Source organism: Corythoichthys intestinalis, chromosome 2, assembly GCF_030265065.1.
Source record: "Corythoichthys intestinalis isolate RoL2023-P3 chromosome 2, ASM3026506v1, whole genome shotgun sequence".
Classification (NCBI taxonomy): Eukaryota; Metazoa; Chordata; class Actinopteri; order Syngnathiformes; family Syngnathidae; genus Corythoichthys; species Corythoichthys intestinalis.
This window is the reverse complement of record NC_080396.1, coordinates 22477868-22504761: the sequence shown is the minus strand read 5'-3', so window position 1 is coordinate 22504761 and position 26894 is coordinate 22477868. Positions and strand designations below refer to the sequence as shown.

The following is a 26894-nucleotide window of genomic DNA, read 5'->3' as shown; positions in this document are numbered from 1 at the left end:
AACGCGATTATTTTGTCAAATATACAACATATAAATGATTTTTTCATGCTTTATTTGTTGGACGATGTTTAATTACTTTAATTGTGACCCTATTTGGCATGTGAAGAAATTACTTCACATTACTGCTTAAAGAGCTTGTAAAAATCAGTGGATAGTTCAAATCGCGTTGAAATTTAAGCCGTGCACATTGGAAAACATCAATATTCATGTGTTTGTATGGTAAATTGATCTTTATGAAAGTTCAAACTCAGGTGGAAACTTGGAAATATGTATGATGTAAACATGCTAATACTGTATTTTGAACACCAGAGGAAGATTTTCAACTGTGCTGCCATTGTGGCCCACTCCTAGCTTTTCTCGCAGGTTCCAAACGCTGTTTCTCACAAAAAAAAAACCAAAAAAAAAAACACACACAAATGTTCTTTCGCCACCTGTTGTCTGAGTCCAAAAGGTTTTAGTGCGCGTTAGCTCCATTAGGGTGGATTAAACCTTTAAAGCAGGGATTGCAACGCACTTTCTGCATAGTTTTTTTTTTTTTTAATTCCATAAGACACTTTTTAAAGTCATGATTTTGTTGCCAACACATTAGTTGCTGACGAGGAAACTCATTTTAAGACTAAGTCAACAAAAAAAGAACATACAAATGTTGGAAGCACAACAATATCTTATTTATATTTATACACACACAACATAGCAGAAAATTAACAAAGGAGTATTAAGACCATCCTGGAAAAATATTGTAATAATATGAGAAAAATGTGACTTTTCTGTAATCTAATTTTGCAAATATTTTCTTGTGACATGAATACCATGTCTTCATAACTGTTTCATTATTTCCATTATGATATACTTTTTTTCTTTTATATTACAACTTCATTCCCTGGATATTTTTACTTTTCTCCTCATAGTATTACAACTTTAATCTTGTCTTCACTCTTGGAGTACAGCATATTAGTTTTTTCTTCAGTGGGACCTTTATACTCCTTTGTACAAAATAAATATGAGACATTAACAAAACAAAAATGTAAACAGCCAAAAGCCATTTAGTTAGGAAAACTAAGTGTTGAAGTGTTGTGTCACACTTTGAATATTCAACACCCTCCTCCAAACAAATTTGTTCAGTCTCGCTACAAAACCAAAAACATGACCAGCAAGAAAGGACACGGTCAAGTGACTGTCATGTGTGTTTTGATATAGTGCAGCGCAGGAAAGCCCTAACAAAATCAGTCAAAAATAGAAACAAAAATGCCCGCAGCTAGGAGGAAAAACCTGATGGACTCATCTTTGGTCACACTTTTGGTCCTTGATCATTCAAACATAAACATTGAACGGTAAATGTAGTTTCACTCCTTAGTGATTTTTCTTTTTTTCCTAAAGAAAATGTGCAATTATCTTTCCTCTCGTCGAACCAAATCAAAAAGTCACAAAAACATCCACTCTGGGTCTTCTTGTTCAAGAGGATGGGGCCCACCCTTGTCTGAGTTGCGCCCTCCTGTGGTTGCTACGTCCTCCGCAAAGTGCAAGCAGTGAAACAGTCACTCGGCCGCCGCTTCGGCATAGCGAGCGGGAGCGGCGTCGAGATATTGAGAAAGAGACAGCGTAGAAGAGTGCAGTGGTGTCTCCCGCAAGAAAGACAAGTTGATGGTTACACCTCTCTGTGGAATAAGAGAATATTCTAAATTAGTTAAACGGACTACAACTCATCAATCATGTGTTGATTACGCGCAGAAAACTAAAAAACATGATCATCTTTACCGATGAAATTCATATTTCAAACCTTCTAAATGACAAAAGCTACCATTATTAATAAAGATGTCCCGATCGATCGGGTCCGATCACGTCATTTTCAAAGTATCGGAATCGGCAAAAAAATATCGGACATGCCTTTTTTTAATATACCGTAATTTCTGGACTATAAGGCGCACCTGACTATAAGCCGCCAGCCACCAAATTTAATATGAAAACGGCATTTGTTCTTAGAAAAGCCGCACTGGACTATAAGCCACAGTTGTCCTCATTGTATTGTGGGATATTTACACCAAAAGATATTAACTGGTAACACTTAATTTGACACTGGCATCATAAGACTGTCATGAAACCAAATGAACCACCATTAAGCTTTGAACCAATTTGGTGCAAAGCCTTATTGTTTTAAAAATCTTCATTTGGCCATCACTGCTCCCTTGGGGGAGACAGTCAACCTCTGCTGCCACCTGCTGTCAACACTGTTGTCATCCAACATTCCTCCTAGCATGCACTGCAGCGCTACAGATGTAAAAACAAAGTGTTGACATCCAACATTCCTCCTAGCATGAACTGCAGCGCTACAGATGTAAAAACAATCAAAATTCAAGTTCTGTGCTAATTATTTCTTCAGTTACTGTTCCAGTAGTTTTATTAATTGCTAGTTATGGTATTTGGTAACATTTTTTTGGATAGTGGTGTCATAATACTGTCATAATTATTACATGACACTGTCATAGGCATTATTGAATGCTTATAAGAGATGTCGGTTAGTGTCATCCAGCAAATTACCTCACTTTTGAATGGACGTAAAAGATCTGAGTTGGACATATATGGAGTTTGTGACATAATATGCAACATGCCACATTTTGACATCTGTCATAATAATTCAGTAATGCCCATGATAGTGTCGTGTCATGTCATAATTATGACGTTCTTATGACAGTCTTATGATGCCGCTGTCAAACAAAGTGTTACCTATTATCCCAAATAAATCATCAAATAAGCCCCACTGGACTATAAGCCGCAGGATTCAAAATGAGGGGAAAAAAGTAGCGGCTTATAGTCCAAAAATTAGGGTATATATATTTTTTAATTAAATAGTTTTCTAATTGTATTTCACGTTACAGACCAAATGTCTTACACTCATCCAGAGACTTTAGTTTTGGCTTAAAGTAGGACTGTCAAATTTATCGCGTTAACGGCGGTAATTAACTTTTTTTTTTAATTAATCACTTTAAAATACTTAATGCAATTAACGCATGCGCTGCACGATCCACTCACGCATTGTCCCGTTCTATCTATAAAGGCGTTCATTTTACCTATATATAGAGCTAAAAGGCAGTGTAAAATGAGTAGAGTGAATTTAGGCAGTCTTTGGAGTCTTTATTTAATTGGCTAAAGCCTTAAAATCCCCCTCTCAACAATTAAAAATATCGTGGGAAGCAATGTGGGGAAGAAAAGTAGTAGTTGATCTTATTCTTAACACCATATGTTATTTCTCAACGCAGAGAAGATATATCAATTGGTGTCACTACGCACAGTCATGGTTGCACTTCCCATCATGCATTTGGGCAGAACAGTCAAATGACTGCAGTATCATTTACTGAAAGCTCAACAAATACACTAGATGGCAATATTTAGTCACAATATACAAAGTCACATTTATCCTTTAAGAATTACAAGTCTTTCTATCCGTGGATCCCTCTCACAGAATGTTAATAATGTAAATGCCATCTTGAGGATTTATTGTCATAATAAAGTTTTATTCATTTTTTTCTTAATGCATTGCCAAAATGTATATGATCGGGAAAAATTATCGGGAATGATTGGAATTGAATCGGGAGCAAAAAAAAGCAATCGGATCGGGAAATATCGGGATCGGCAGATACTCAAACTAAAACGATCGGGATCCGATCGGAAGCAAAAAAACATGATCGGAACAGCCCTAGCTACCATTATTACATTTTAAATCACAGGTTTGAAACTCAAGGAATGGGGTCCAGATATGGCCCACTACATCATTGTGTGGCTTGTGAATAGCCCTTTTCACAAACATATCCCGGTAAATTCTCGTGTAAAGTGATGCAATATCCCGGTAAATTCTCGTGTAAAGTGATGTAGGATTTACTCGCGTCATTGCTTTCATGCATGTAGAGATATCCCGACAATGACGCGGGTTGGACACTTTCACGGCCTTGTCCTGTGTTACCCACCGGTGCTCTCTGTGCGGAGAGCGCTGCTGGCGCGATTTTATAACTTGGAATTTACGTCATTTTTGGTCAGCATCGGCTGTCACAATGTTGTTCAAATCGTGTTTCTTTTTTTACAGAGACGTCTGTGGGAGCGTTCCCGACGTCATAACTGCAGCCAATTCAAGCTCATCAAGACTCTTTTTGAGCCCAGGCAACCCAAGGGATGGGTGCCGAGATATTAACTTGCTGGGTGCCATTCAACACCTCTTTCGCCCTTGTTTTGAAATCCCCTATGCCGTGCTGTTATTTGAGTGTGTTTGTTTTGTTGTCTTATCGGCTCTCTGCCTACTGCTTAGTTTAGTATTATTGATCCCCTTTTCAGCGGTTTGACACAGAGAATGAAAGTCTAAGTGCGTAAGTAAGTAAGTTTTGATGTTTCACATTGAGAGTATGACATACTTCCATTGTGATCATTCAACATACCTCGTTTATTATGACAAAACAGCGAACAGGAAGGGGTTATGGGGGAACAGAAGAAAAGAAACACAAAAGAAGAAAGAAAAACACAAACAACAACAAGAAATACATTGAACGTCTACACTAACGACTAATATGTTGGTGCTATCGTCAGGTAGATGTATTTCCGGTTGACACCATGTGTGGGGCCTGTTGACCAGGGAAAGAGGGGGACGAGGGTGGGGGAGTCTATAGCCTAAGTGATTGAAAGGGGTAGCGTGTACACAAATCAGCTCTGATCTAGAACCCAGTAATTGTGTGACTCCCTTGTGAGTGTAAGCACGTTGGCGACCGACCCTACGACGCCCCATCGCCAATCCCGGCACCGAATAAAGTCAGCAAACAAAGCTTAGCTCAAGGTCTAGCAAGGACTTAGCTACTACGTCTTGACAAAGACAACACAATGTCGTATGATAAATGTTTTTGATAGTTTTTTTTTTTTTTTTAACTCAGAGGGTGTTTAGAGGTATTAAAAGGGTTATTTCTGACTAAATACAGGTTACCTCTCTAGCACAAGAACGGAACTCGTTCGTAAACTGGGGACTACCTGTATACTAAATCCAATGAAGGCCCTTAAGTTGAATTATGGCAGACTTTGAAATATTGGCAAATATTGTACAGTAGTACCTCTACATACAAAGTTAATTAGTTCCAGGACCTCGTTTGTAAGTCGAAATGGTCGTACGTTCCCATAAGAATACATTATAATTCCATTAGTTCGTTCCACAGCCCGAAAACCTACACTGAATCCTTAATAAATGTTTGCTGGTATTGTCCCAAATAGCAATTATACAGAGCAAAACTAATGAATTCTAAATAAAAATCGGAATAATAATACCTATAATAATGTAATGAATCGGGTTCTAATGTGGCAGATGTGTTTTGCGTGGTGTATGTACCTGAATGCACTGTGTGGCTGACGTGACAGAGTGAGAGAGGACTTTTTACTTTCACTTTTCATGTTCAGCTGCGGTGGAAAGTAGGCATGTTGTGTTGTACAAGTTCTGAAATAAATTATTAAAAACCTGATGAAGCTGGCGAATTTTTTGGCGATGTTACAATAATAATAACTGTCACCTTAACTTATAAAGACTGGCGAACGGAGGTTGGAGCAGGACCGTCGAGATCATAGACATTCTACGGCCAGGTCACGGATGCGCACAACATGCTCATATTTTTCTATCATTTCCATCTTCATTTCAATGTTAAGCCTTGCCCTTTTCCTTTTTTTCACCACCTGCACTAACATTCTTGGAACCCATGTTGATTTCTCTCACAAGAAATCTTCCGTGCGGGAAAACAAAAGAAACTGCGGCGCCGTCATAAATCGTCGTGTTTCGAGCATGTCGTTGGATGTAGAAACAAATGGTGAGTCAAATTTTTTTGTCGGATGTCGAAAAAATCATGTGTCGAAGCTATCGTACATATGTCGTGGTACAACTATCATTACCCTCCCCAAAAAATCATCATGGAATTGCCCATTTAAACTTCTACAGTAGAAATGAGCTCTCACTTATAGGGCCTCAGCATTAAGCAGACTTTTCAAAAAAAGCCAAAATTCGAAAGCTAAACTGAAAATATTGAGTGCCTTTTAGGTTTACGGAGATTTTAGCCTAAAGCCCAGTTACCCCAACTTCTTATGAGTAGTGTATGCATCTGCGCAGACGAGGGCACTTACGATGCAGTGAGCGTAGAGTTGAGGACCAGAGTGGTACGTATTCGATAAAGCTGCGCTAGCGTCAGTTTCTTGTGCTGCTGTGCCGGGGACGTCCTCGCACTAGGCGACATTTCTCTCAGATCACCCCCTGCCGTCGGTTCGGACTCCCTTTTCGCAGCCCCGTCAGAGACGCGGGGACAGAGCTCGTCGAGGACATCTTGGCGGAGGTTGACGGATAAGAAGTCTGCGCCGTTGCTCCCGAGTTCTGACATGCTCTTGCTGTGCGCTAGCGGGGATGCCTCTGGTCTAGTCGGGTTGTGTGAGGGCTGACTTTTGGCGTACAGACGCTGCAGGAGGTTGTCCTCGGAGCGCGATAAGGCCAGAGGAGACTGCTTCTGGAGGCAGTGGAGCCTAGGCTGCACATGAGCCCATCGTCGAGGTTTGCACGGCTGGACCACTGACAACTGTGAGCCAAGTGAGGCAGAATCTTCCTCCTCGTCTTCCTCCTCAGTGCACTCTTCTTCGCTTTGCGGGGGCTGAAGTTCTCTGAGGAGTGACACTGGGGAGAGTGTACCGTAGGCGCTGTCCATGGAGAGAGAGCGATACTGAGGGTCTAGCTCCTCGCTGGAGGAGGTCCTATGGAGACTCGCGGGGCGTTCGACTTCTGACAGGGCGGACACGTCAGAAGCAGTGTCGGTGTCAGCCACCGGACCAAGGCTGGCATCGGAAGCCGCTTGAGACTCGGCCGGCACCTCGACTTCCATGACTGACAACGTCTCAGTGGAACCGTCCGATTGACTGTAAGTCAACAGAAGAAAATATTCAGTAAAATGTAATGTATTCAGTAAATTCTTGCATATTGACTAAAAACGTTATAGTTCACCTATTTAACTCATTAGGTTCTAACGACGGAGAAAGCCGCCCAATCCATTCTGACTGGGAGAGGCTGGCAGCGAATGGTTGCTGCCAACCCTCCCAGTCAAAATGGATTGGATGTCTAATGCTGTCTATGGCAGTCATCCCAATTGAAATGGATTTGCAGTCTATCAGTATCAATGGCAGGCAATGAGTTAAATATTATGAATTTCTTAAATCATTATTAGAGGCCATCACCAGAGTGTAGATCTGTTTTTACAAAAACAACATTTTATTCCTAAATTTTATTTAGTCCTAAAATATTTAAAAATAATGATTAATAAAAAAATCTGTATTACAACTGTAATTGAGACCTGGTATCACCATCAAGAGGACATCACACACTTGAGTAATATTTTGGTCTGCATGACCCCAAATGTGGTTTCCATATATGAGGAGACCAGGTTTCCACAATAATCATAATTATTTTTTTAAATTATCTCTTTATTTTTAAAAACTATTTTCACACATTATTTAATGAATAAATAATAATCGATGAATAAAATGGTAATAAAACTAAATTGCTAAAATAAAAATGAATAAAAACAAATGGCGGAATCCACAGACAAGACTGAAAGAGCAGTTTCTGCTCTTGCACTCCTCTTTAAAAGAAACTGCTGGATTTTAAGCCAAAACAACTGTTATGTTTAATAGAACAATATGTCTATATGCTGCCATAGCAGATTCATGGCGCAATAAGTTTGTTTTACCCTGAAAACCCCCATTTGCAGATGTCTCGCTTTTGTTTCAACCTAGCCATAAAAAGAAGGTAAGTAATCGCATTTATTATTCGAAATGTCTGTCATTTTTAGCTTAGAATCTTTAAATGATGTCTAATATTTCGTTAAAAAAAAAACATACAAAAAACGACTTTAAAAATTATTCATTCGCATATTTTAAACAAATTACGTCACAATAAAAAAATTGGCGTCTGTAAAGAAAGTCACGGATATCTACCTCATAACTATCACTTAATTATATTTTTTTCATTACTGTCGCGATTTCCCCAATATTTTAGATGGTAAATAATTGATCCAAACAAAGAAGAATAGAAAAAAACAAACCTTTAAAAAGGTAAATATATGAAAATGAAAATATCCACCTCTCCTTGACGTCTGCGATTTCTGCATCGCGACCCTTGTTATATTACCATGTTTCACCCATAAAATTCCCCAAAAATCCAGCTGTGGCCATTCGGAGCTGTGTCTAGACTCTCGGTGATACATGCTACATGGAGTTTTTGGATCGAAACAAGGTAAGTATGCGATAATATCTCGTTAAAATCATGCCATCTTTAATTCTGCTCTTGCGTGCTCTCGCCTCCAGTTAGGGTTTTGCTGTTTAAATTTTTTTTTTTAATATTTAAAAATGCCGTCCTGTTCAAAATTCTTCCCCCATAAAATTGAGATTTTAAGCTTTCCAATGATCACACATGCATATAGGACAATTTTGAAATTTGGCAAAATTGGAGGTCTCAGTGCGGAACTTCAAAGTCATCTGAGTGTTTTCTGCCAAATACCCTATTGGCCCGAATATAAGACGTTTTTTTTTTTTTTTGCATTGAAATAAGACTGAAAAAGTGGGGGGCATCTAATATTCGCGATCTAGACGTCATACCCATTCACGACGCTAGATGGCGCCAGATATCATTGAAGCGATGTTCTGTCATGACAGATCTCAGCTACTCTCAAGTTTAACCAGTTTGCATTATTTAATTGCAATGTTTTTCCTCTTTCAGATTTGTTTCAAGGCTACAGTTACAGTTACACTTCACTTTGATGGTTAATGCAGTTATTGCAATTTCGTTGTTTTATCGCAATAGATTGGTTTATTTACATTTCAAAAACCAGAAGCCATTCATTTACGAATTTGATTGCACTTTAGTTTACATATTTAAATGTTCAGATATTAAGATTTGAATGAGGCAAAATAACCTTTGTTCCCTCAAATATATTGTTATAATCGTTTCAGATGTACTGTAACTATTTTCTGTATAAAAGATTAATGTGGTGTTCAGAAAGTCTTTTTTCAAACTTGAGTCTTGAAAAAGAGGGGGGTCATCTTATAATCAGGGCCGTCTTATATTCGGGCCAATATGGTACATTATGGTTTGGCCCTCAATAAAACTCTATGGTAAGGTTTATTCTTAATGTATTTTTCAATTTCATAACATTTACCTCATTGCCTGCCAATGACTGGATTACTGGCTGTGAATGCTCATGTTTAGATGCCTTTGACGGTACTAGACATCCAATTCATTTTGACTGGAAGGGTTGGCAGCTCCCAGTCAAAATGAATTGGATGTTTGACACCATCAATGGCAGCCAATGAGTTAAATAGGCGCACAATAAAGGGTTAGATGTAAAGGCATCGCCTCAATCTTCCTCTACTACCTTAAATCATGCTGATCTTTGTGTCTCAGACATGGCGAACTTGCAGTTGAGTTGCTGCTCTCATCCTCCTCTTCCTCATCCTGCTCTTCTTCACCCACCGTGCAACTCGTGAGAGAAGTTTGTAGTCGGATCACTTCCTCGGTGTGGAGCCTTTGGAATTGGTTCTGTCGTGTAAAAAGACAAGTTAGACGAAGCGACTTCACCTCACTGCTGAATGTTGGAAGAGATTGCGAGAGAGCAAACCTGGACGTTGCAGATTGACTCGATCCAGCTTCGCCCCTGGGAGGCGCTGTTGGCTTGGAAAGTGTAGGCAGCCACAGCGCTCCTGAACTCATTGAGGTAGATGAGGATGAAGGAGCCTTCAGAGATGGAAGTAAAGAGTTCACAATTTAAAATAAAGAAAATGGTGACAAAACTATTCTCAGCATATAACATCACACAGTGGAGAATATCGCATCATACCTGTGTCTTTCAGCTCCTTGCAGACAATGTTGTGGATTAGGAGAGGCTGCCGGATGATTTTGACCTTCTCCACTCTCTTCACCGGCTTGGTAATGAGCAGCAGATCAGTGAAGAGGAAGCAGTACACATCCATCTAAAGTGAAGAGTTAGTCAAAATTAAAAAAAAAAAAAAAAAAAAACAGCGGACAAACTGAAAGCAGGAGCACTTCTAGCTTTACCCGACTGTCTTTGCCCTCCTTCATTCTCAGAGCGCCTTCAAGGTGGAGCTGTCGCGTCTCCTCGGCAGATGTTCCTTTCATGGGAGCCATAAGGTCGAAGTGGTTGTACTCTTTGAGGATCTGAGTTGGAACATGCGACTTAATTCATGTCACAAAATACTACATCCTAGCTACATTCATGTATTTCCATGTCAGTTTTTTCACAAAATAAAAGTACTTCCAAACTTTTCGTAAAGTAAAAACACATTTCCATTGAAAAGAAGTTTCGGCCTTCTCTTCTTGCCGTACATACCATGCCATGTTTCGACCATTAGAACGAAGTAATCATGTGTACTGCTACTTAAGGTCCTCAGTCATATAATTCCGAAAAAAAATGTTAGCCATGCTGGTCTTGCTATGTTTTGACATAGAAATGTCTGGAAAAAACAACTCATAAAAGCGTAAAATATCTTTTTTGCGATATTTGAGAGTTTATTCAAAATTCAACCTTTTCCATTACCAGATGCATTTTACAACTGGTTTATCCATTTATTATGTGTGCCGTTTGTCCTCAACCCGATCACATGATCGGAAATGGTTAACGTAATTTTTACATGATCAGAATTGAGTTAAAAAGATGTCAAATGTATTTTTAAATGTTAAGGGCTAGAAAGAAACAAGCAAGCAACCTTTGTTGTTACTCTAACAAGAACATTTTGAAAAATTGTGTTTTTTTAAAAATAAAAGTTTGCTTGAGTAAGAGAATATAAAATGTAATTTAATAATAATGTGTATATATTAGGGGTGTAACGGTACACAAAAATCTCGGTTGGGTAAGTACCTCGGTTTTGAGGTCACGGTTCGGTTCATTTTCGGTACAGTAAAAAAACAAAATGCAAACTATAAATGTGCTAGTTGTTTATTACACACTTTTGTGCTTTCAGCAATAGGAACATTAGCCTATACAATGCTAGAATTCTGCTCAAAAAGTAGCACGTATTTAAAGATAATCCAACAACAATTTGCCTTTCAGACCCCGCGTATTGGTCAGCTTTCTTTCTGAAAGAAAGAAGAAAAAAGAAGTCTTGTGCTAAAGAGAAAAGCAATCCCAATGACAAAGATTTTAACATGTATTTTACAAATGAAATGCCTCAATGAAACATTTTTTTCCCTTATGAACGGTTTTCAAAAGCTTTATCGGTGGATTTTCTCAAGTTTAAGTGCCACACAGAAATTAATAAATTTAATTGCGTAAGCAGGATTTGTGTAGTATTATTATTTAATTACAGGTGTTTTAGCTTCTTTCAATTTATTTTCTTTAAATTGGCTATTATTTATTTTATTATGTGTTTATATTTTTCAAATGTGATGTAGTATTCGTTTATATTGTATATTTTATGTTGTATAACTTTGGTTTCTATGTGAATATTAGTTCCTACTTGTTTTGTTGTAGTAGGAGTGTTTAGTATTGAACACAGGGCCGTGTTGGCTGTTATTATAGCAGAGAAGACAGCAGTAAATCAATAAAGACAAGTCAACTGTGCCCCGATCTACCACTCAAGAGATCTGATGAACTCAAAAAGTAGGTTACGATTGCATATTAGTTTGAAAATCGGCCGGATCCACCATATTATTACACAAGTGACTTCCGGCCCGATCCTAGCTAGTAGTATTGACGCAGCAGGGCCGCGTCTCGCGTCAAATAATAAACTCTGCCGTTCTTTTCGCGTGCGTCGCGTTGAGCCGCTTCTGGGACGCATCTAACACGCGGCCGCACTGCGACTGGTGTGGATTGGCTGATCGACTCTAACGCCCGCGTTTCACTGCGTTCTCACGGCTGCCACGTTGTCGCGCCGTTGACGTCTCTGGACTGTCCTACCGTGTTGGTCCTCATTATAGTAGAGAAGACGGGAGTAAATATAATCTACACATAGAAACTAACCCGATCGACTCACAGCCTCGAAAAGTAAGGGTTATATTACGTCAGAAACTCGTTCGGTACGCGTCCGTTCCGAACCTACTACCACGTACGGAAACGGTTCAGTACTATTACATGTACTATTACACCCTTAGTATATACTGTATACACACACACACCATCATTTTGGACTCTAAGGCTTACCCGACTTTAAGTCGCGCCACCAGATTTAAAATAAAACGATATTCGTGCACATAAAAGATGCACCAGACTATAAACTGCCCGTCTCCACTATGTATTATGGGATATTTAAACCAGGAGACATACAGCGCATTAGCCTGTAAAAAAAAATCCATAAATAAAACACAGAGGACTATAATCACAGGGTTCAAACCGGGCAAAATAAAGTAAGAAGTTATACTATGGAAATTAGTGTATATCCCTAGTGTGTGTGATTAAAAATTACTACATTTGTACCGCACTTGACGTGTGCTGTACCGAGCTCTTTCCAACTTGTGTGCTCACCTTCTCTACCTCCTGGCTACTGCCCTCTACTGCCTCGTAGGATTCGATGCGGGCAGAAATGGTAGCCAACTTTTGCTGCTCCTGACGCTGGCGCATGTGTGAATTGATACTGTCGATGAACCCCTCCACCGAGACCACCTAGAGGACAAGAGCCATGCAGGATTCTTAGGAAAGCCAGCTTTAATGATAAATGTGTGATAACCGCGTAATCAATTGGCCCTTACCATACTGCTAATGACATCACGCGTAGCTGAATCATCTGTCTTCTTCAGCACGCTCTTCAGCAGGAGGGGGTATTTGGTCAGCCGCTGGTGAGGCTTTGCCAACATGTCTGCCAATTTTAGACGGTTGCACTGTTTGTGCATCTCACCCCACTGTCAACAGACAAGGCACTTGTTAGTACGAACACACAAAGAAACACATAACTACGAGATAGAGGAAAACATTGACTCACGGTGACATATGTCTTAAAGAGCTCATTGTCCCTGAGAAGTGCTCGCATGTTCTCCATGCAGCTTTCCTCCTCCATGCAGTAAGAGATGTACGGCTTGAATCTGGAGGCGAACTGAACACAAATGTAATACTAGACTTAGTACATGCACAGTTCAGAAAAATAAATGACTGCACTTAGCTATATACAGTACAGTGATCCCTCGTTTTTCACGGTTCATGGGGTCCAGAACCCGCCGCGATAAGTGAAAAACCGCGAAGTGTATTTTTTTTTTTAGATTTAGCATTGGAAAGAGAAATGCATAAGACATGTTTTTTGATGTTTTTAATTTTTAAAAAATTATATACTTGAATAAAGGTTTTTTAAGCACTTCGAATGTAATAATTATGATAGGTTTTACACATGTTACTGTCCCACGAAATATTTTCAAACAATAAAGTAGAAAAATGCTTGTCTCTATTAAATGCCTGATTGAGTGGGTCCACTCAAATCCGCTCAAGCTGCTCATTTACACACATAGAGTTGCCTCAGCAACTGTTTAACAAGCTAAAAGATGATTGACGCATGCGGTGCTTTGAAGTTTCAGCTTCCAAGCATCTCTGGCAAGATCAATCATCGTTAAATTTAATAAGCAACTCCAGTGCACTGCCTGACAAAAGCAGCAGGAGGGAGAGTAAGACTATGTGATTGTTTCAGGACAGCTCATTTGTATTTATTTATTTATGGGGGAAAAAAATTCAGCGGCGGACTGAGGGCGCAAAGTAGCGAGGGATCACTGTATAACAATACATATTGTCAAAACGATGTAAAATGACATCCTCATGAGAATGTCATATTGTCAACATTGTGATATGTTGGGCACAAAGTAAATGTACAAGTCTACAGCCCTTATGCAATCAGACTGGCAACCAAAATCAGAAATTCAAAATAATTTTTTTTTAGCCCATCTTAATTGAAACTGAATAGCTCTTTTGTAGTCTGAACAGTCCCAAAGCAAAGAAATCTGATTTTTGCGGGACTGATTTGAACCCACATACAGGAGGTAACTTCATATCAGATATGGACAAGATGCTTCTCAGTCTGAATAGCCCGGAAGGGTTTTGACTGCCCGTGATGTTACTGTATGCTTCCATTAATGTGGCCCAGTCTAAACAGGCCCAGGTCTGATTTGGACACTTGCTAAAAAATAGTGTGAACAGTCAGCCCTGAAAGTCAGATTTGAAGAGGATTGGAATCAGATATGCCAGCAGTCTGAACGCAGCCTTATACATAGGTCACAGAGTTGCTTATCAACTATGATTAAAGGGACCTCTAGATGTCTTCAAAATCGCATGCTTGGTAAACAGGAGATGTTGAATCAATATGAATCAGCGGATTTGAGCTTTGTACAGTACAGTACGACCAAATACATCAGTGTGTGAAGACCTTAATCGTTAATAAACCCACCACTGATCAAATTGCACTAACATTATGCTTTCAAAGCATAAGTTTACATTCACCTCACCTCACATGGATTTAAAATGAAATTTAAAGAGCATACGACAGGAGAAAAAAAGTCTTAAATGGCATTATTATGTGAATTAGAATCATATTTTGAGACGATTCGACTATATACAACAATTTAGCAAAGCGCAGATGACGAGAAATTAGTCTTTTAATCTGCCGGTTAGCCACGCCTACCATTATAGGGCTTTAGCGTCCCCAACAGGTGGATGACGTCAGCGGTAGACTGGGCTCATCGGTTTTACTATTCAGCCCATTGAGGGGGAATTATTCAGAACGGGGAAAACGCGACGAAGAGAGACGCAAAATGTCATTGTTTCAGTCTCTCTACTCCAATATTTTTAAAGGATATTCTTTTATCCAAGTATTTTTCCCCAATAGCTATATAAATGGCTTTAGAATGACCAGTCAGCCCGTTGAGGGGGAACTATTCACAACGAGGAAAACGCGACGAAGAGAGCTGCAAAATGTCATTGTTTCTGTCTCTTTACTTCAGTATTTTTACAGGATATTCTTTTTATCCAGGTATTTTCCCCAATTGCTAAATAAATGGCATGGTCATGACAAATAACAGTCTTGTGCTAAATGGAATATGAAAAAATAAAAATGCATTTATTCAGGACGACATGGCAAAATTACTCCATAATGGTCAAAACTGTCGACTTCACCTTTACTGTCGCACCTCCCGAACGATATTTTATGACACCTAAATCGGACATACTGTATGTCATTTCTCTTCCCCGGCTTCAGAGAATGTAAACAAACCAAAAGGCGTGACAGCTAGCCGACATGCTAACCAGAACCGAGTGATGTTTCAAAGTCTTCGAAGCGGAAAATCACACATAGCTCGCCTGAATTATTTGACATGACAACTGGGTTGTCGATTGTCTTCGCGGATCGCCCAGCGGAGAGCAATTTACAGTTCGTTCCCCGGAGGAGGGTGGCTGCAGTTGTTGTGCAGCTAACGTGCTGCTAATGTGCATGAGGAGGGCTTTTTACATGCCTATCAATGATCAAAAGTAGTCTTTTATTTAAAGAAAGTTTGTAGTGTTTACTTTGTAATCGCTGTATTCGTATTTGACATAATACAAAACAAGATGTTTACTCACTTCCTCGTAAGTCCAATGGTTCCACAGTAAATATCCATGGTGAATGGGAACCTTTTGAAACTCCAAAAAGGCGCATACGCCTCTCCCTCATACAGAATGATTTTTCTGCAGCCGTTTGGCTGGCGTGATGTGAAAAATGAACGTATTAATCCGCAAAATCAGCTGAACCCTTCGTCCTCATACACAGCAGTACGCTGTATAGTGAAGAGGACGTCTTCTACCGTACACGTCACAGTGCCCTCCTCCTCAATGCAAGACCGAAGCCGGAAGTCACTCATTTTCATGGCGCGGGATTCAAAAAACTAAATAAATATAGCGATCGCTTCCACACACATCCAAGCGGTCCATATCATTCAGGAGCATAAAATACCGCGTGTATTATGAAATAAACATGCTTTTTCGTGTCACATGCACTTTAAACGATCACATAACAACAGATTAAATGGGATAACTAGCAAGTAATGAAATTAGGAAATGAAGCATTAAGAATTAAGAAAGCAACTAGAACAGTAACTAAAGAAACAATTATCACAGAACATGAATTTTGAATGTTACATTTTACATATATTTTGCTTAACAGCCAATCGGGTCAAAGCTTCATGGTATTTTACATATAATTTGCTTAACAGCCAATCGGGTCAAAGCTTCATGGTAGGTAATTTGCTGTATGGCACTATCAAGTGGTTTTGAAGCCAAAGAAGTCACCAGTGTTGATAATTCTATGGCAATTTGTTTAAGGTAATGATACGAATGGCCTTGTGCTACTATGAATAAAACACAACAAGTGCTATATGGGTAATTTACTATTCATTTTTATTTAGAGATAATAACTTTCCCAAAATTTTGGGCTTTAAACAATTTCTTTTTGTGTGGGTGTGTGTGGGGGGTATTCCCCTAGCGAAGATTATATTTAAATAATATTGTTGACATAAATGCACTTGTTTTATCTATGTGGAAAATAAGGAGGAGAAGTGATGGGGGAACACTGTCATAGTATGTTGTATGTTTTTTTTTCCCATCAAATGATTAAAAAATACATTAAATGTTGCATGTCGCTATCGTGATACAAAATAGCTGATATCTTGATAGAGGATTTTTCCCATATTGCACACCATCAAAATGTGAATCAGGATATGGCTAATGCACAGTATTATTATCATTTTAGTTTTGATCATGACCCACTTTTACTTGGACAAACCCAATAATTTCACTAGTCGCCTATTACAGGTTGTTACATACCGTCATGAATCCATGCTGGAGGTCAGTGGGGTCAAGCAATGCCCGGGCCTGCCTGGCCTTGTCTAACAGTGGGTGCATGACCTGGTTCCAGAGTGACGTGTGCAGACGTACAATCTCCTGGATGTTGCTGAAGAGACGTGTGGGTTCCACTTCGGTCAGCAGGCCGCTCTCTTGCAGGTTGAGTAGGCCGCACAGGAAGAGCTGCAAGGAAATCAATGAAATGAACACAGTTGACTAAAATGGAATTCCTTTGCACTTCAAAAGGTAATTTTATCAGCCAATACACACTTTTTTGCTTGATTAGACAGATGATTAATCCTTCAAGGAAGAGCACAAAAGCTACTTTAACTTTAAAGACTTCCAACAAATGGTCTCAATCACTCTGTGACCTTTGTGTGTGACAATGTACACCGGCTCTGTTCTGTTGGACTTACGTCAGTGATGACTCGTAGTTTTTTAATGTAGGTGGCTTCAGTGTGTAACAGCTCCCATATAGCTTCCTGTTGGTGGAACTGTCTCCTTGTCAAAGTCTAAAAACACACACATGCACAAACGTGAGTCAAACATGTCTGAGGATAAGAAAAACGCACGTAGAGGAATAACCACGTAGATTTACAATATGTTATGTAATCACCGCACAGACAATATCAAAGCAATAAATGCTCTGTGTCTGGCAGTCATGATTACTCATGAACTTTTGCTTGCAATTAACAGTGATGCAATACATGTTTTACGCCTTCTTCTGGGAAATTGGAGGAAGTAAATGATGGTTAAAAAAAACTATTAATTGAAACGTTTACTTTTCGGGTACATTGCACTGTATAGTTGTGAAGAGACTTATAGATGTTTGCACATCTACTGTAAAAACATGATGCTAATGAAGGAGGAAGAAAGTTTGTCAATAAATCACTACCCAAAAGGTAAGGGTTTCTTTTTCATGTTTAACAGTCAGGCAAGGTAGTTTTTAATTTTTAAAGGATTTTTATTACGATACCAGAAGCACAATAGCATTGTAGATGCCACATTAACCTCTCATCTAGAGGTGATACGTTTGAATCTTACCCCGGTAACACACCAGGCACATCTACGGCGCGTCAGCGATGCCAGTGCGTCAATGCACCACTGACCCTTGCCCCCAATTTCGATAGGACGCGTTTTACGAGCAGAGCAATTGTGGAGCAGCTCGATTGGTTCACGCGAGGATTGCAAGATCGTGCGAGAGTAGTAGGTATTTAAAGATAATAATACAACAACAATTTGCATTTCAGACCCCGCGTATTGTTCAGCTTTCTTTCTGAAAGAAAGAAGAAAAACAGAAGTCCTGTGCTCAAGAGAAAACGATCGCAATGACAAAGATTTTAACATGTATTTTAAAGATGGAATGACTCAATGAATCATTTTTTTCCTTATGAACGGTTTTCAAAAGCTTTATTGATGGATATTGTCAAGTTAAAGCGCCACGCGGAAATAAATTTAATTGCATATTATTATGAAAATCGACCGGATCCACTGCATTTTTACACGAGTTACTTCCGGGCTGCCCGATCCTACCTAGTAGTAATGACGCAGGAGGGTCGCGTCTCGCGTCAAATAACAAACAATGCCGTTCTTTGCAAGTGAGGTGCGTTGAACTGTTTCTAGCACTCGTCTAAAACGCGGCCACACTGCGACTGGCATGCACTGGCTGATTTGACTCTAACGGCCGCGTTTCACTGATTGACGCTGCGGCATCGCTGACGCGTTGTAGATGTGCCTGTTGTGTTACCGGGGTTAGCGTCCAAATGAAAAGGAGTTGCAAGTGGTGACGAGGAACTACTGGTACACGATAATTATTGGTCCGATAATAAGAATTATGACGTCATCCCGATAAATCCAGTAACATTATTAATAGGACCGATAATATGTATTGTGCTGGCTTTACAGTTTACAGTGACTTTACACATTAGTATAAGAAAGCAGTTGACCATTTGCAGGACATTGCTCCCACCTGCTGGTCAGAATAATTCGTTGCATCTATTTTTTGTCACAGTAGTTTTGTTCACATTACAAGCTCATTCACATACACGTTGCGGTGTCTAGCGGTGTCGCATTGATAATCGTGAATGCTTTCTGTTACGTTTCCGCCTCGGAAATTAGTCTGTAAGTATTTTACGTGTACTATAACATATGGATGTGCACCATATGTTTACTTCTGTGGTGAAGGGTCAAATGTACAGAACTTAAGTTGTTGTGTTATAGAGACCAGCCAATGCTTTAGTAGCCCAAGGTAGTGTGCTATGCTATACATATAATAGTTGTGTATATAAGTGTATTGTGCAGTTTGTTGTATATTGAGTATTGAATACCGGTATATGTATTTTTCTGTTGTACTTTCACATTATTAAGATGAGTGACCTCCCGTCAAAGCAAGAAAAGAGCAAGCCTTGTGGTTTATGGAAGTGCATTCATTTTTAGCTGGTTGTCGGGCAGTGCAGAAGTGAAACGCACTGTTTTGTTCATGTCATTATGAAAAATCTGGTGAGATCAAAGGCAAATCTATGTTGAATCCACCGCTAGTTTTTTTTTTTTTTTTTTTTTTTTTTTTTTGAAACCTCCAGGTGTTCAAAAACTCAGGTTATACATTTAAAAAAATATATATTTATTATCGGTTATCGATATCGGCTTTGAGGAGCAGGAAGTTATCAATATCGGTATCGGTTTCAAAAAAATGGATATCGTGCACCTCTACGAGGAACCCAGACTTATTTATAGGCACAGTAAGTTCCAAATTAACCCTGACCGATACCGTGGTCACTATAGTGGACAGCTTATCAAAAATCCTTTAACACTTTACTATTGTTTTGCAATGTAAAAAAATTATATTAGCATTTAATATGTATATATTTATAAAAGTATTAATCATTATTGTATTTTATTTTTTTATACAATGTTGATAAAACTACATTAATGAATAAAATACAAAGAACTTTAAAGTTTTTATTATTACTATTAAAAAAAAATATATATATAATTCGTTGCATGCCATTGATGGTGCTAGGCGTCCAAATCATTTCAACTGAAAAGACTGACTGTAAATGCTCATGTTTCAGTGCAATTGACAAATCACGAAAACAAATGGGTAGTGATTAAAACATCACCTTCTTTGCAGAGTTAATTAATAAAGGTCAACCGCAGATTTGTTTGGGTTACCTCAGCATTGTCCAGCAACATCTGCCAGCTGTCCTCCAGTACCAGGTCGGGCTCCTGCTCATCCTCCTCCTCCCAGGAGTCCTGGTGGAAGGAGAGCTGACGAGGAATCTTGGGCAGCCCGAACGACGTATATGAGTGCAGCTTGCTCTGGAGCTGCTCCAGTCGGTCCACTTCCTGTTGGGCACACAGTTCTCAACTGTTAAGATGGAAACTGAAGACACCAAATCCCTTCATTTGATAATGGAAAAACAGTTGTGTGCAGGGGAGAATATTTTAACACAATGCTGTAAGGGAGGAATGTTACGTGGGAGGAGGAGGAGGAAAAGGGGCATATATTCACATTTGGTCAAAAGGAGCAAATTTAAAGGTGCGAAAGGTCAAGGTCCCACTGAATGATCTCAGACCCATTGAGGTTAAAGTGGCTGACGTGGTGAATAAAAACGAGCTCACCAATGACAAGTGACTGACAGATGTATGTCTCTATGTGACATCGGTTACTGTGTGCGATGTGAACTAAAAGGGAGTAACACAATGTTTATACGTGGTCTTTGTTGAAGTTGAATAAAGGTTCACGATTATTCACTAGGGTTAGAGGGAAACTCGGCAGAGGTATGATAATAACAAAAAAATATAAAACCAATTTGAAAAAAACCCCAAATGCAATTACTGCACAAGTGCACCAGGCAACTAAGCGGTGTGAACTAAATGATGGACCATTCTTGTACCTTATGTGGGTCCCATACAGTGATAAATATTCATAGACTGTTATTCAAATGTGTTATAAAACAGAATTATGGCTTATCTTGTCTTACGAAATTTGGTTTTAGTCAAGGCACATTTATATAATCCTCAAGCACCCAAGCCCCAAAGAGCTTCACAGACCCATATTTGACAAAAATGATGACATACCTTGATCCAAACCCCAGAAAAAAATAGTCAATTGTTTTCTGGAAATGCCACTTTAATGTTAAAATGGGTGTAATCTCACAGGACTGCTCCGTCCCCTAGGTGTTGGCCCCCTGTGGCCTGGTAACCTTCAGTTATTTGTTTGTGCCTTTTTTGCTAGTATGTTTTTGTGATTTGTTTTGGATTCCAGTTCATTTCTGTGGTTAGACCACTATCTTGCGGCATATTTCCGTTTCTTTCATGTTTGTTAGTTTTTTGTCCCTGTGTTGTAGTGTATTTTGTAATATTAAGCTGTCTTTACACATTTGATTAGGTAGGTTCTAGAGACACGTTTAAAAAAAAAATTATTTCAAATGCCAGCCCAGTAAATGTAGACTTTTCAGGACGACGCGCCATATACAGTGGTTTGTAAAAGTATCTGAACTTTTTGGAATTTCTCACATTTCTGCAAAAAAAACACCATCAAATGTGATCTGATCTTTGTCAAAATCACAGATGAAAAAACAGTGTCTGCTTTAATTAAAACCACCCAAACATTTATAGGTTTTCATATTTCAATAAGGATAGCAAGCAAACAATGACAGAAGGGGGAAAAATAAGTAAGTGAACCATCACATTTATTATTTTGTTGCCCCCCCTTTGGCAGCAATAACTTCAACCAGACCCCTCCTGTAGCTGCTGATCAGTCTGGCACATCAATCAGGACTAATCTTGGCCCGTTGTCCTCTACAAAACGGCTTTAGTTCAGTCAGATTCCTGAAATGTCTGGCATGAATCGCTGTCTTTAGGTCATGCCACAGCATCTCAATGGGGTTCAAGTCTGAACCACTCAACGTGTATTCTTTCCTTCCGAAACCATTTTGAAGTTGATTTAGTTCTATGTTTGGGATCATTGTCTTGTTGCAGCATCCATCCTCGTTTTAGCTTCAACTGTCTGACAGATGGCCTCAGGTTTTTCTGGAAAACATCCTGATAAACTTTTGAATTAATTCTTTCATTAATGACTGCAAGTTGTCCAGGCCCTGAAACAACAAACAGCCCCAAATCATGATGCTCCCTCCACCATGCTTCAAGGTGGGGATGAGGTGTTGATGTTGGTGAGCTGTTCCATTTTTCCTCCACACATGACGTTGTGAGTTACTCCCAAACTATTCAACTTTGGTTTCATCAGTTCACAAAATATTTTGCCAAAACTGGTGTGCGGCGTCCGAAGTGCCTTTTTGCGAACATTAAACGAGTAACATTGTTTTTTTAGACAGCAGTGGCTTCCTCCGTGGAGTCGTCCCATGAGCACCATTCTTGGCCATAATTTTACATATAGTTGATGTGTGCACAGAGATATTAGACTGTGCCAGTAATTTCTGCAAGTCTTTAGCACACACTCTAGGGTTCCTTTTTTTACCTCTGAGTATTTTGCGCTGAACTCTTGGCGTTATCTTAAGTGTATGGCCACTCCTTGGGAGAAAAGCAACAGTGCCAAACTCTCTCCATTTGTAGACAACTTCTCTGACTGTCGATTGATGGACATCCAGACTTTCAGAGATGGTTTTGTACCTATCCCAGCTTTACACAAATCAACAATCCTTGATCGTGGGTCTTCAGACAGCTCTTTTGACTGAGGCATGATGCACATCAGACACTGCTTCTCATCAAGACAATTCTTACCAGGTGTGTGTTTTATAGTGGGCAGGGCAGCTTTAAGCCACTCATCACTGATTGGGCACACACCTGACCTAAATTGTTTGGTAAATATTGTTTTCAATTGCTCTTTAAGTGTCCTTTGGCAGAGGGTTCACTTGCTTATTTTTCCCCCTTTTGTCATTGTTTGCATGCTATCCTCAATAAAATATGAAAACTAGGGTTGTTCAAGATCATGTTTTTTTGCTCCCGATCCGATTCCGATCGTTTTAGTTTGAGTATCTGCCGATCCTGATATTTCCTGATCCGATTGCTTTTTTTTTGTGCTCCCGATTCAATTCCAATCATTCCCGATAATTTTTCCCGATCATATACATTTTGGCAATGCATTAAGAAAAAAATCAATAAAACTCGGATGAATATATACATTCAACATACAATACATAAGTACTGTATTTGTTTATTATGACAATAAATCCTCAAGATGGCATTTACATTATTAACATTCTTTCTGTGAGAGGGATCCACGGATAGAAAGGCTTGTAATTCTTAAAGGATAAATGTGACTTTGTATATTGTGACTAATTATTGCCATCTAGTGTATTTGTTGAGCTTTCAGGAAATGATACTGTAGCCATTTAACTGTTCTGCCCAAATGCATGATGGGAAGTGCAACCATGAATGTGCATAGTGGCACCAATTGATATATCTTCTCTGCGTTGGGAAATAACGTAGGGTGTTAAGAAAAAGATGAACTACTACCTACTGCCAAAATCCGCTGTACTCATTTCACGCTGCCTTTTAGCTCTATAAATAGGTAAAACGGCGCCATTATAGATTGAACGCGACAATGCGTAGGTAGGTCGTGCAGCGCATGCGTTAATTGCGTTAAATATTTTAACGTGATTAATTTAAAAAAAAAAAAATAATTACCGCCGTTAGCGCGATACATTTGATAGCCCTACTTTAAGCCAAAACTAAAGACTCTGGATGAGTGTAAGACATTTTGTCTGTAACGTTAAATACAATTAGAAAACGATTTAATTAAAAAAGATATACATATTAAAAAAAGGCATGTCCAATATTTTTTTGCTGATTCCGATACTTTGAAAATGACGAGATCTGACCCGATCGATCGGCATCATCTTTAATGAAAACCTTTAACTGTTTGGGGGTTTTTTAGTTAAAGAAGACACTTTTTACAACTGTGTGATTTAGACAAAGATCAGATCCCATCTGATGGAGATTTTATGCAGAAATGTGAGGAATTCCAAAAGGTTCAGATACTTTTTCATACCACTCTAATAAAATGAAAGATCTCTGAATACGAGTTAAAGCACTTTTGGTTTTGTTTTTTTAAATCCTTTTTCAGGAAGTGATACGATTCCATGAAATTGGTAACTTTGACAAGAGTGCCGATTTGTCAAACATTATCTTGGTGTCTAGTCAAGCTTATAGTACTTGACAACAGCTTCAACAGTCATGACTCAAAAATATTCCTTTCTGTTTGTGCAATTACATTCTCATAAAATAACCACTTTTTCACTGAATTCAACTCTAGTCCAGTAGCATGAAATGTGATGATCTGAACAATGATGAGGATAATCATTCTCACTGAGAAAGAAAGGAACTGTTCTAATCACATGTTGTGACATGACCACTTTGTTGCAATGATCTAGTGAAAGGAATGTATACAATAATTGATATTCATTGCAATGATCAATTAGGCAAAGAGCTGCACGTTCAGGACTAGAATGGAACATTATGTTCTTGCATGCCTTAATTGTCGTGTTTTTATTATTATTTTTTTTTTTTTAGTTTGTCAAGACACTCATGTTTAGGATTGTTTTATTTGGCAGAGGTCCGTGATTTACTGTGTCTTGTAAGTAGAATCCTTGGACAATTTTAATAACTCGTTAAATTCCTGGGCCACTAACAAGGTAATGGTGACATGGATTTTAGAAAATTCATCAGTAAGCTATCAAACAAATAAAACACAATCAACATATGCCTCCTGGTAATATGACAAACCAAAACAATAGTATAGTAAAAACTAACAATTTTTCATAAGTTCAGGTCAGAAAGGCTGTATTTTTTTCTTTTTTAAACGGATCAACACAATGTATTAAAAAATGGGATCGAAAAAATGATCAGTGCAAGCAGAAGCAGTGTGAAAGATTTCCTTCGACAACTCATTTCCAGAAGTGCTGGCAGGAAAATATCTGAGCCAAAATTTGGAGGGAAATGATCTCACCGCCCGTACCTCTGACCTCGTCCCATTGTTGCTTTACTACCGTTTTGTTGTAATGCGCTCTCTTCAGTACGCTATCAAGTCACTAATGTACAATAAAGCAAGTCATCACATTGTTACCTTGTTCGACGCTATTATCCGGAGGAAGGAAAAAAAAAAAAGCCGTGTCAGACTTACCTTGCCGAAGGATGCCGTCGCAGCATTGGAACTGAAGAGGCCACTGAAGCGGCCGGCAGCTCGGTTTTTCCAGCTGTCAGGACCGGAGCCCACGCTGGGAAGCGAGCCACCCAACTGCCCAAGCGTATCCGGTGTGGGAATGTTCGTCTCCCCTAAAAACTCTGTCATGTTCTTCCTCCGCCGAGATTGACCCTGCAAGAATGGAGTAGATGAAAGTTAGGAGAAACTCGACAAAAAAAACGCATGACTAAATCCCGATGAAAACACATGTTGTTTTCGTCAACGATGACGATAATGTAAATATTTCGTCAACAAATACTTTTTTCATGACGTTGACGAGAACGTAACAAGCTCAAAACGTGCTTTGGGAAACGAAAACATAAGACGAATGCTAGTTTTGTCTGGAGAGATGAGAATGAGATGAAAATGCGCAATAATTTCCCTCACGTTCACAATGTGTGACATTAAATGTAGCGTTAGCCAGCATCGTTGCATTCTCTGGCTGTCTCTCCTGATGTGCTGCACCCCCCCCCTCCCTTCCAGACTTACCATTGTTTCATCTCCAGTGTCCATGCAGGCTTCTTGGCCAGAGAGGATATGTAATGTACCGTATTGGCCCGAATATAAGATGTGTTTTTTGCATTGAAATAAGACTGAATAAGTGGGGGTCGTCTTATAGTTGCGGTGTAGACGTTATACCCATTCAAAACGCTAGATGGCGCCAGATATCATTGAAGCGATGTTCTGTCATGACAGATCTCAGCTACTGTGAAGTTTAACCAGTTTGCATTACTTTATTGCAATGTTTTTCCTTATTCAGATTTGTTTCAAGACTACAGTTAGTTAGACTTCACTTTGATGGTTAAAGCAGTTATTGCAATTTTGTTGTTTTATCACAATAGATTGGTTTATTTACATTTCAAAAACCAGAAGCCATTCATTTACGAATGTGATTGCACTTTAGATTACATATTTAAATGTTCAGATATAAAGATTTGAATGAGGCCAAATAACATGCTTTTTCTCTCAAATATATCGTTATAATCATTTGTTTCAGATGTACTGTAGTTACTTGCTGTATAAAATTTAATTTGGTGTTCATAAAGTCTTTTTTCAAACTTGAGTCTTGAAAATGAGGGGGTCGTCTTATAATCAGGGCCGTCTTATATTCGGGCCAATACGGTACTTTACCCTTTAAAGGTCTGTGCTGAGTGATCATCACACACTAAATGTAACTCGTAGCGTTAGCATAGCATTCACAAGCGCGTAAGCATTAACGGCAAGCATTCTCTTAAACTCTCGGACAATTTTTTTTACATATGGTTCGTGGTGTCTAGGTGAGTATAATTAATTGAAAATGATGTACTGTTTTCCTGCTGAGTGTATATAATCACCAAGTTGACATTGTCCTTGTCGACGCTACAATAGTGTATGTGCTCATCTGTCAATGTTCACTTGAAATAGATGGAAACTTATTTATTTTTGGATAATTTAAAAAAAAATTTAAAGACAAAAACGTTTGTAGTAAACATTGACTAAAACTAGACAAATTTAGTCTTGAGTTTTCGCCAAGAAAAACTAGACACCTTTTGAGATGACTAAAATATGACTGAGACTAAAAGGGATTAACGTCCAAAAGACGAACATTAAAAGGGCTGCCATAAACAACACTGAACCACACGCGTCTGAATTGTTATAAAATGTGTTTATCTGATCGTAAGAAAAACATTACATGATAGCTACATGAAAATGAAAGAATTAGCCTCATCTCCAGGGAAAACAAACTTTCCAGATGGATGAATGGAAAGAAGAAACTACACAAAGGGGGGACACAAACAGGAAGTTGTCAGGGGAATTTAGCGTTAAAGATGACATCAGCAAGATCATTAACGTATTCAGACACAAACAGG

At 38.9% G+C, this 26894-nt stretch overlaps 1 protein-coding gene across 2 annotated transcripts in view; it reads right to left on the bottom strand.

Annotated features, from left to right (window-relative positions):
* Window positions 1–646: 646 nt before the first annotated feature.
* The window catches only part of plekhg5b (pleckstrin homology domain containing, family G (with RhoGef domain) member 5b), a 106879-nt gene continuing 80631 nt past the window's right edge, over window positions 647–26894 (bottom strand). For both annotated transcript variants that reach the window (XM_057829425.1, XM_057829426.1), the window contains 13 exons: window positions 24985–25176; window positions 20013–20186; window positions 17258–17353; window positions 16824–17024; window positions 12976–13086; window positions 12746–12895; window positions 12522–12659; window positions 10100–10219; window positions 9882–10014; window positions 9663–9778; window positions 9420–9583; window positions 6133–6909; window positions 647–1655 (listed from right to left, as the gene is read on the bottom strand). In XM_057829425.1, coding sequence (XP_057685408.1) covers window positions 1646–1655; window positions 6133–6909; window positions 9420–9583; window positions 9663–9778; window positions 9882–10014; window positions 10100–10219; window positions 12522–12659; window positions 12746–12895; window positions 12976–13086; window positions 16824–17024; window positions 17258–17353; window positions 20013–20186; window positions 24985–25176 — 2382 coding nt within the window. In that variant the 3' untranslated portion in view covers window positions 647–1645. The remainder of the gene's footprint in view (window positions 1656–6132; window positions 6910–9419; window positions 9584–9662; window positions 9779–9881; window positions 10015–10099; window positions 10220–12521; window positions 12660–12745; window positions 12896–12975; window positions 13087–16823; window positions 17025–17257; window positions 17354–20012; window positions 20187–24984; window positions 25177–26894) is intronic.